This window comes from Gracilinanus agilis, chromosome 1, assembly GCF_016433145.1.
Source record: "Gracilinanus agilis isolate LMUSP501 chromosome 1, AgileGrace, whole genome shotgun sequence".
Classification (NCBI taxonomy): Eukaryota; Metazoa; Chordata; class Mammalia; order Didelphimorphia; family Didelphidae; genus Gracilinanus; species Gracilinanus agilis.
This window is the reverse complement of record NC_058130.1, coordinates 463,989,642-463,999,581: the sequence shown is the minus strand read 5'-3', so window position 1 is coordinate 463,999,581 and position 9,940 is coordinate 463,989,642. Positions and strand designations below refer to the sequence as shown.

At 34.2% G+C, this 9,940-nt stretch overlaps 1 protein-coding gene across 2 annotated transcripts in view; it reads left to right on the top strand.

Moving 5' to 3' along the window:
- Window positions 1–9,940, top strand: part of CDH9 (cadherin 9) — a 146,210-nt gene that overhangs the window by 69,399 nt on the left and 66,871 nt on the right. For both annotated transcript variants that reach the window (XM_044657898.1, XM_044657899.1), the window contains exon 2: window positions 8,184–8,478. In XM_044657898.1, coding sequence (XP_044513833.1) covers window positions 8,184–8,478 — 295 coding nt within the window. The remainder of the gene's footprint in view (window positions 1–8,183; window positions 8,479–9,940) is intronic.

The window sequence follows — 9,940 nt, the reverse complement described above, 5'->3', positions numbered from 1 at the left end:
AAGAATTCTAGATCCTTCTAATAAAAGGAGGCTAAAACATAGAGACTAACATCATGCATACAGAAGCTCTTCTGGCTTCCTGTTTAAAAAAAATATGTATATATATATGTATATATATGACAATAATTCTTCACAATAAAATATATAAAATCTTATCCTTTAAGACAATAATTCTTTAAAATAAATATATAAAAACCTTATCATTTATATAGAAGGGGCTTGGATCTAAAGTAAAATTTAAAGACCTCTCACAAAATTACAATTTAAATCTCAAGGCATCAAAATCTCCAAGGTTGTACACAATTATCAAGATAGAATAAAAAACTTAAGCCATGTGCTCCTATAGTTAGATGGCAAATCCAGTATACATAAGGCTATTTACACCTTTAAAATGTGTAAGATGTTCATAAATGGTACATATAACAACATTGTTTTGATAAAGTAAAAAAGGAAACCTTAAATAAATTAGGAAATACAATATGAGTAACAGATAATAAGCTATACAGTAAAAAAAAATAAAACCTCTTTTACCAGTTCTATTATATTTGTTCATTATTTGGGAGTTACAATAAAATCATAAACAGAATTAATCTGGCAGCCAAAACCTCATTAGATTAAAATGATTCAGTGCAACAGAAAAATCAATGAAATAAACAAAATTAATTCACAAAACTAATCAGCAAAATACAGTAAGATACAGAGTCTTTTTAAAAAAGAAATAAAACCCATTCAGTTCTGAGGTTTTAAAGTCCACCTCTGGTTCATTTCAAAGTATAAATTCAAGGTCCTTATGCCACCCTCTGCTCTGAGCATAAAGTTTTTAAAGTTCAAAGTTCTCCTGAGTTTCAAGTTTAACCATCACAAGAAAGTTTGAAATAGGCCATGTGGCCCAATTGAAGAGTAAATGCTAGTCGAGCTAGGAAAAAGCTTAGGTTTGGAGATCCACGTGGGGGAGGGGTGCCTAAAGAACCATGTGGAGGGCAATAGTGGAATAAAAGCTTCTTTCAGATTTAAAGTCATTAAAGACTAAAAGGAAACACTCCTGGTAAAAGCTCTGGGTGTGTGTGAGTGAAAGGGTCTTTCCATACTTTCCAAGTCTGAAGCGGCAGTAGAAAGTCTAAGGGGTCAGCATGAGGAGATGGTTGGGAGGGCAAGCAGCTGCAAAAGCAGTCTCAGGAACAGTGGTGAGCAGAAGGGGCTGCAAGTCAGGAATGGCAGAGCAGTCCAGCAAGACAAGAACAATTAGAATTTTAGTAGGAATCAGCAGCAGAGGCACTGGCATTTGGGGTTAAGGTCAGAAGCCAGAAGCAGCTTCTCTTCCCCCCCACAAGGTGGATTGGGCTCAGCTGGCTGGCAGAGTTCGAATGGCAGCCAAAAACAAGCCATTGCTATTAGCAAAAACATGGTGAGCAAAGCCACTTTCCCCTTTCCCTGAAAAGCAGCCATGAGGCTAGTGAGAATAGGGAGAGGAGAAAAAATGGAACCAAAAACTCCAAAACAGCAAGAGCAGGTCCATACTTCTGGAGAGGATTTTAAATACTCTCAGGCTAATTGAAAAATTTAGAGCTACTTTTTCAATGTGGTTGCCATAAATGTAAGGATTAAAAATTATAAAGGCTGATATTATGAGGAAAACTAATATTTTATTTAGGCCTATGTTGATAGAATAAAATTGGACTACACACCTGGCTATTTCAAAATCTCGCCTCCACCATTACATTGCATACCTTCCTTCATCCTCTCTGTCCCCTGGGAGCATGCTCATGTAGCAAAGATCATGCTCAGGTAGCAAAGAGGAAGTCAAAACCAACTTCCCAATATTTAAAGACGTGTTTTACCTTGAAGATGTCATCCAAAACAGGAAACCTGTTGGACCATGGGAAATGTAGTTTTCCAATTGTGCACAGGAAGTTTGTCATTAAAGCTCAAATGAGTCTCAAATAGCTCTAAATAGAGCACCAGAAATTCTAAATAACACAATGGCAAAAGAAGAGGGAACCAATATACAAAAAGAAAATTTTGGCTTAATATCAAAATATCTTCCTAAAACTATCTAAAAGTAGAATATGTTGTCTCTAGAGGAAGTGGGTTCTACCTCCATGGAGTTTTCAAAGAGAATCTTGGTGATAATTTTCAGGCATATTAAAGACATTGCTTTAAAGTGCATGATAACTGTTAATATCCTTCCATACTTTAAGTTGTGTGATTTAGTAAATAACTCTTTTTCTGTTATAGTGTATCTTCACATTTTATCACAAACTTTTTTCTTCTAGTTTTCTTTTATTGCTCAAAACTCTGCTTTTTTCTTCTTCGTTAGTGATTCATATTCAAAGTTTTATTTCTCTTCAATGACAATGTTGTCATATTTGACCTTTATCACATGATGGGTAGACTTTTGTAATAGACAGGTAATTGGTTTCCCTAACTTATCTCTCCTTTTCCAAATCTTTCATTCCTAAAGACTACATAGTGATATTCTTAAAGTAAAAATGTGAACATGGCAATCTGCTTCTCATAAAGTTAACATTAATTCATTTTCTTTAAGTTAAAAATGTCAATTCCTAAAACTAGAATTTATGGGCTCACCCAATCTGACATCAACTTGTGTTTCTAAAGTTACCTCATCTTACCCTCTTTTATGCGTTTTAAATTCCTGCCAAAAATGCTACTTATGTACTACACATTCTATTACCCACCTCTGTGTATTTATAGTACTTGTTTACCATGCTTTTTTTTTTTATTACTACTCAATGGAGATATACTCACTTTTTGATGATACCTCTAAAAAGTGTTATATTTATTCAAGATTCTGCTCAGGTTTCATCTCTGTAGTCTTATATGCTTCTCTTCCATCTTCCCCTGCCTCAGTACCATTGGCTCCTTGCCTCCTCAAATCACCCTGTTGTCAATCATTTATTTCTCTATATTTTACACGCCTTGTCTTGCTATAATATAAACACTTTAAGGATAGAGACTATTTCAGTATTGTATTTATATTCGCAACAGCTAACACACAGTGGCTGGTACAGAGAAAGCACATTTAGGAAAAGAGATATTTATGTGGATTTGGTTAAACACTTTTTAAACAAGCTCCTTTAAAATTGATATTTTTAATGTTTAATATCACTACTTCTTTACTATACTACTTCAAAATATCCTTGTAATCTTGTCTCTGTAACTTCACTCTCATCTTTTTCCAAGCTTTGGAAGGCTATCTCTCATTTCTATCTTCTAAAATATTACCCATTTTTCAACGTGCAATTCAAATGCCATGTTCTTCATTTATCTTGTTTCTTCCCACTGCCAAGTTCTTCCTGTTTCTCTCATTGCATCTAGCACATTTGGCATTGCACTTGATTGTCATTTCCTACGCAGACAAGAAAATGTCGTATTCATCTTTGTATCCTTAACAATACCTAGTACTGTGCCTAGCAAGTATTAAGTTCTCTATTGTTGTTTGTCAGTTGTACATTAAATTAATAAATGAGTTGACTAGAACAATTTTGTGATTAGAAATTAGTTCATTTTATGGCATATTATTATGTAAAGAATATTTAGATAAACCCAAAGAAAAAATCTTTTTATATCATATGGAGGATAAATATAATAGCAATCCATTGTATATAGTCAATCCTATTGTGAAGGGCTATGAATCAAACTTGTTACTTGTCCTCCTTACACTGTAATGTGTTTATGATTGATGAAGTAATAGGCTAAACTATCTAACTATCTGGTTTTTTCAGAGACAGAGCATCTTCACAAATACCCAATGGGATGGTATTATATATGTGCCTGACAGAAGATCCATAATAGCTAGGGATTCCTAACCTAGGGTCTCCTAGATGATAAGTCTTTTCATACTAGTAATTCTCTGTTTGCCACTAGAACAAAAAGATTTAAATGTCTATCCCATGAAAGCTGCTGGTGATTGTAGAGACATTTTTGCACAAAAACCACTTCCCCTAGCACTGATGGGATTTTCTTGGTACAACTCTACTTTAAGTTAAGAATTGAAATGATTGAAGTAAGATCATAAAATCAAAGAATCTGAATTGGAAGAGATGTCATGGGACATCTAATCCAACCTGTTCCAAAGCAGGCATTCCCAATACAGTCTACTTGACAATTGGTCATTCAAACCTCACTTTAAAATCTTCAGTTAGGGAAACCCATTTCTTTCCCAGGTAGCCTATATCACTTTTGATTTGTTCTAATTATTAAGAAGTTTTTTTCTTATATCAAGCTTACATTTCTCCCTTTTCCACTTCTGTGTATTGCTCTTAGTATTAGCTTCAGCAAAGTTAAAGGAATCTAATTAGAGTCCCAATTCACAGCTTTTTAAGTCACAGAAAGGTAAGAGTTGGAAGGGATCTCAGTAACCATCTAGCACAATCTATAACTGAAAAAGAATCCAAACATTTGGAAATTAATCATTCTTTTACATTTTTAAAAAATATTTTTCATATTTACATGATACATTTTCTTTACCTCCCTTCTTTCCTTCCCTCTCCCAGAGGCAACAAGCAATTCCACTGGGTTATACAAAAGTTATCACTTGATACCTAATTCCGAATTATTCATTTTTGCAATAGAGAAATGTTTTGAAACCAAAACTTGAAATCATGTATCCATATAAATAATTAATAAATCACATGTTTCTCTTCTGCGTTTCAGCTCACACAGTTCTTTCTCTGGATATGGATGAAATTTTTTTCCTCATAATTCCCTTAGAATTGTCCTGAATAATTGCATTTTACATTGAATCATTTCACAATGTTTCACTTTCTGTATTCAATATTCTCTTGGTTCTGTTCATTTTTCTCTGCATCAGTTCATGGAGGTTCTTCCAGTTCATATAGAAATCCTCCAATTCATCATTCCTTATAGAAGAGTAGTATTCCATCACCAACACATAACAAAAATTAATCATTCTCAACTTCCTTGATAATTTTTGATGAGACGAGAACCTACTACTTCCTGAGGCATCCCATTTTTCTTTTTTTTTAAAATTCAGAATACTTTTTCCATGATTCCATGATTCATGATTTCCCTACACTTCTTCCCTCCCCCCTTCCAAAGGTGACAAAGAAATTCACTGGGTTAGACATGTATCATTGTTCAAAACTTTTTTCCACAGTATTCATATTGTAAGGATGGGATTTGTGCAAGGGGGATGGGACAAAAGGAGCCAGAGAATGACAGTTGGTGAGAGTTACTGGCAGTTGGGAGATCAGAGAGAATTCTGGGAAATGGTCCATAGGAAGGAGGAGGAGGGGGTTCCAGCAGAGGACTGAGAGAGTAGATCAACACAGCTCAGATCAAGTCCTGAGGGCTTCCTGAGGATCTTTCTTTTGGAAACTGAACCCTGATTCCCTGGTCAAAGATTCCATCGCATTTCACCCAGCAAGACTTCAACCATTGAGTTAGCTAAGTTTTTGGACTCCATTTTGGAAGTGATCTCTTAGTCTCCTTCCCCCATTACCCAGCCTTGCTGAGAGACTCTTTCCAGTCTAACTTACAATTAAAGAAAAGGATAGAAATAGAAACAGCAAGAGAAGGGGCGGGGAAAGAATCTTCGGAGTGACAGACCCCATATAATTAGAGAAGAGGACACCCTAAAATCCCTCTGCCCTTCACTCCTTTCCCTAACCACTGAATTGTGAATAATAAAAGCCATTCCTTAGATTGCATTCCAGAGTGCCTGAGAGACAACAAGGGAGAAGGGAACCACAGCTTGGTATAGTAGCCTCCATCTTGGAGCCAGACCACCCACTGTGAAGTTGACTGACCTCAGGGGAGGCTTGTGTGAACCCTGCCCTCCTTCAGAATCGGGTTAAGGTACCACATATCTCATAGGGAAGCTTTGCCCCAAACTCCTGTGGGGCGGCCAGGGTATATTCGACCCCAGGGGAGAACTGGAGGAGAGAGACATATCATCGAATCTCCCTCTATCTCCCCTCTACCATAACCTTGATAAGTGGCCCTCATAATTATTAAAATATTTATTGTGGAGTGATCTTTTAACATTAAAACTCTAACCATATCCCTATCAAACTATGTGATTGATCATATGTTTTTCTTCTGCATTTCTGTTTCCACATTTCTTTCTCTGGATGTGGATAGTGATCTTTTTCATAAGTTCCTCTGCATTGTCCTGGGTCATTGCATTGCTACTAGAAGAAAAGTCTATTACATTCGATTGCGCCATAATGTATCAGTATCTGTGTACAATGTTCTCTTAGTTCTGCTCCTTTCACTCTGCATCAATTCCTGGAGGTCTTTTATGTTCACATGAAATTACTCCACTTAATTATTCCTTTCAGCACAGTCATATTTCATCACCATCAGATATCACAATTTGATCAGCTGTTCCCCAATTGATGGATACCCCATTTTGTAATTTTTGCCACCACAAAGAGCAAGGCTATAAATATTTTTGTACAAGTGTTTTTCCTTATTATGTCTTTGCATCCCATTTTTTCTTAAGAATAGTTCTGATTGCCAGATCCACATCTACAACATCATGCTTATATTTACCTTTTACAACTTCAATTCATTGCTACTATGATGACACCTCTAAATTCAGCTAGAATCAATTGAATTCTTCTTTACTATACCCTTCATAGTCCATCACCATTCTTGGAGCCCTTCTTTAGATACTCTTAATTTCATCAATGCATTTTCTACCTAAACTTTCATTTACCTGAAAGATATGATCTAAGGAAGGCAGAGTATAGCTCACAAATGAGAATTCTATGTAGTGTAGTGTATATGATCAGGAAGACCTAAGTTTACATCTGTCCTCAGACACTTATATGTAGTGTCACCCTGGGCAAGCCATTTAACCCCTTCTACCTCAGTGTCTCATCTCTAAAATGGGTACAATATTTAGTACCTGACAGGTTTGTTGTGCAAAAAAAAAATTAGAGAATATTTATAAAGTTCTTTGCAAAATAAAAATACTATATAATTTAGTCATTATTATTGTTGTATTTTCTAGAAAATTTGCATCTCAATAATCATCATTCATATATCTCTGTAGGCTACTAAATCCAATGTATTTTTTTCAGGAGAAATTAAGAACTAAAATAAAAAGCCTTTCTTTTAACAAATCTTCCCGATAGTGTACTTGTGAAGTTGATTTTTTTTAAATATAGTGTAAGATATTATTTTTATCTTTGTTAAGTTTTTTCTTATAATCAGTTTATGATTCCTGGCTCCTCAGACACTTGTAGTAATAGAAGCAAATTATATAATATATTCAAAGCACCTTGAAAGCATTAAAGTACAAAATAAGTGTTAATTATCATCATGATTATTATTAGTCATCATATATGTTGATTACCTATCCACCCTTGAGTTATCTGTACATTAAATAGATATGTAATTGACACCTTCATACAACTCAATAAAAAGATGTTAAACAGCACAAGATGAAACATCAATCCCTGGATCACTACAATGGTGATTACCTTCTGAACTGATCTGAACTGATCATATATAACTTTAAGAACTTCCTTCAATTTTTAAAGTTTTGATGTAGTCATCAAAATTGTTATAATTCAAAGTTTTAATTATACTCTTATTTTTATCTCACATTATTTGGTTATTTTATAAAGAAATTATATCACAAGAATCCATATCTATTTTGAATAGATATATTGCCTCCCTCAATGTTCCCAGGAGCCTTCTAGAGTCTTCTTTAAGGCAGGGGTTTTTAATCATCTTTCTTTCTATCTCTCTCTTTGAACTTTGAGTTATAATAATTTTGATGGCTACATCTCTTTAAAAGCACAAGGACTTTTTTATACAAAGAAGGAAAATATTATCTGACTGTCATCTATCCATTTATAAAGCTGTAGGACAGAGGACCTTTCTAATCTTTAGTGAGAGAGAAGAGTTCTTGGGAATTTTGAATTGACTTGAATGATATCTCATGTTTAGTGTAATTTTATTTTAATGCTACTTTCTTCTCATATATGTACCCTCATGATTAATCCATTTGTTTAATAATTTTTGAGTGTGACAGTCTAAAATTTGTAAATTTTCCAACCATAAGACAGAAAGAAGATAACCATTGCTGACCCCAATTATAGTTAAGATTTGAACAGACATCCTTATGTGCTGCATGATTTGGTCTATAATGACAATAGATTTTTTTTTCTCTTTCTACTTCCTTGAAGCTACACACAGACCAAGATAAAGGAGATGGAAATTTAAAATACATATTAACAGGAGATGGGGCTGGCAGTCTGTTCATTATAGATGAAAATACAGGTGATATTCATGCTGCAAAGAAATTAGACAGAGAAGAAAAATCCTTATATGTGCTACGTGCCAAGGCTATAGACAGGAAGACTGGAAGACAAGTGGAGCCTGAATCTGAATTCATCATTAAAATCCATGATATCAATGACAATGAACCAAAATTTACAAAAGACTTATATACTGCCAATGTTCCAGAAATGTCTGGGGTCGGTAGGTATAAATTATTCTTATTTACAATTTAATATTCTCTGGTTAAAGCAATCATATTTTATAGTATGTGTGATCATTGTTTGTAATGAGAAATAGATATAAATGATTTTGTAGCTATTTGATTTCTTATTTACTAAAAATTCCACTAGCATTAAATGCTTTCTTCCACAATGTAACATTTATAATGTCTGTTCAAACATGCAAACAAACAAGGGGAATGAAAACTTGATTCCACTAGTATCTGTCAGTCTCAGTGAAGAATTTCTTTCTACCAATATAGTTTAGCACTTAGGAGAATGAAAGGTGGCATAATGTATAGAGCACTGGGTCTAGAGTTAAAATAACCTGCCTCAGACATTTATTTATTGGTGCTGTAATTCTGGGTAAAACACGTAAACCTTAGCTTCCTCACTTTTCTTATCCTTAAAATAGAGAAAATAATAACATCTACTTCTCAGATCAAGATTTTTGAGAGGATCAAATGAGATAATTATAAAATGCTTACCAGAGTGCCCAACACATAGGAATATATGTATAAAAATCATCATATTTTTGCATATATGCACATGCATAGACACCAAAAAAGCCTAGTTTCCCAATTGTTGTATTGCTTTAGTACAAATAAGATTTTAGATCTAGTTAAATTGAATGAAAAAGAATGCACATAGAATTCTAGAAGATATTTTGGGGGAAATTGAGCACTTCTTTTCTATTACTGCTCATTTTGTTTTATAATACTTTATACATTTTAATTTGCATACACATACTTCATCTCCTTTAACTTTCATAAATCTGTGAAATAAACTACCTTCCTTATATTAGCGCTATAGAAAATAAGCTGTATTATTCAAAAGTAAGAATAGGCTAAAACATATCTTATTTCAAAAGAAAAGAAGAAATGAACAAAGATGCTTTATGTACAACGCCATGTAAAATCTTCCAGTTTCACAGGAAGACTCATGGACAACATTCCTGATTGATTGCAGAAAAGGATTCTATACTGACAAAGAAAACCCTTGTGGCACAGCTTAGAAAGTTCATCAGGACACTAAATACAATTTTTGACAAGGACTTAATCTTTAAAATTGCTTCAATGATTCTGAGAAGGATCAGGCATTGAAGTATTAATTATAAGTTAGCTGGAGAATGAGAGATGTTGTTGAAATTTAAAGATTTACTAGAAGTCCTAAGACCCATTAAATGAGGCTATAATCTTTTTTTTTTTTTAATTTTTTTTTTATTAATATTCATTTTTAACATGGTTACATGATTCATGCTCCTCCTTTCCCCTTCAACCCCCCCCCCGCACCCCCCCTACCTATGCGCATTTCCACTAGTTTTGTCATGTGTCCTTGATCAAGACCAATTTCCAAATTGTTGGTAGTTGCATTGGTGTGGTAGTTTCGAGTCTACACCCTCAATCATGTCCACCCCGACCCATGCGTTCATGCAGTTGTTTTTC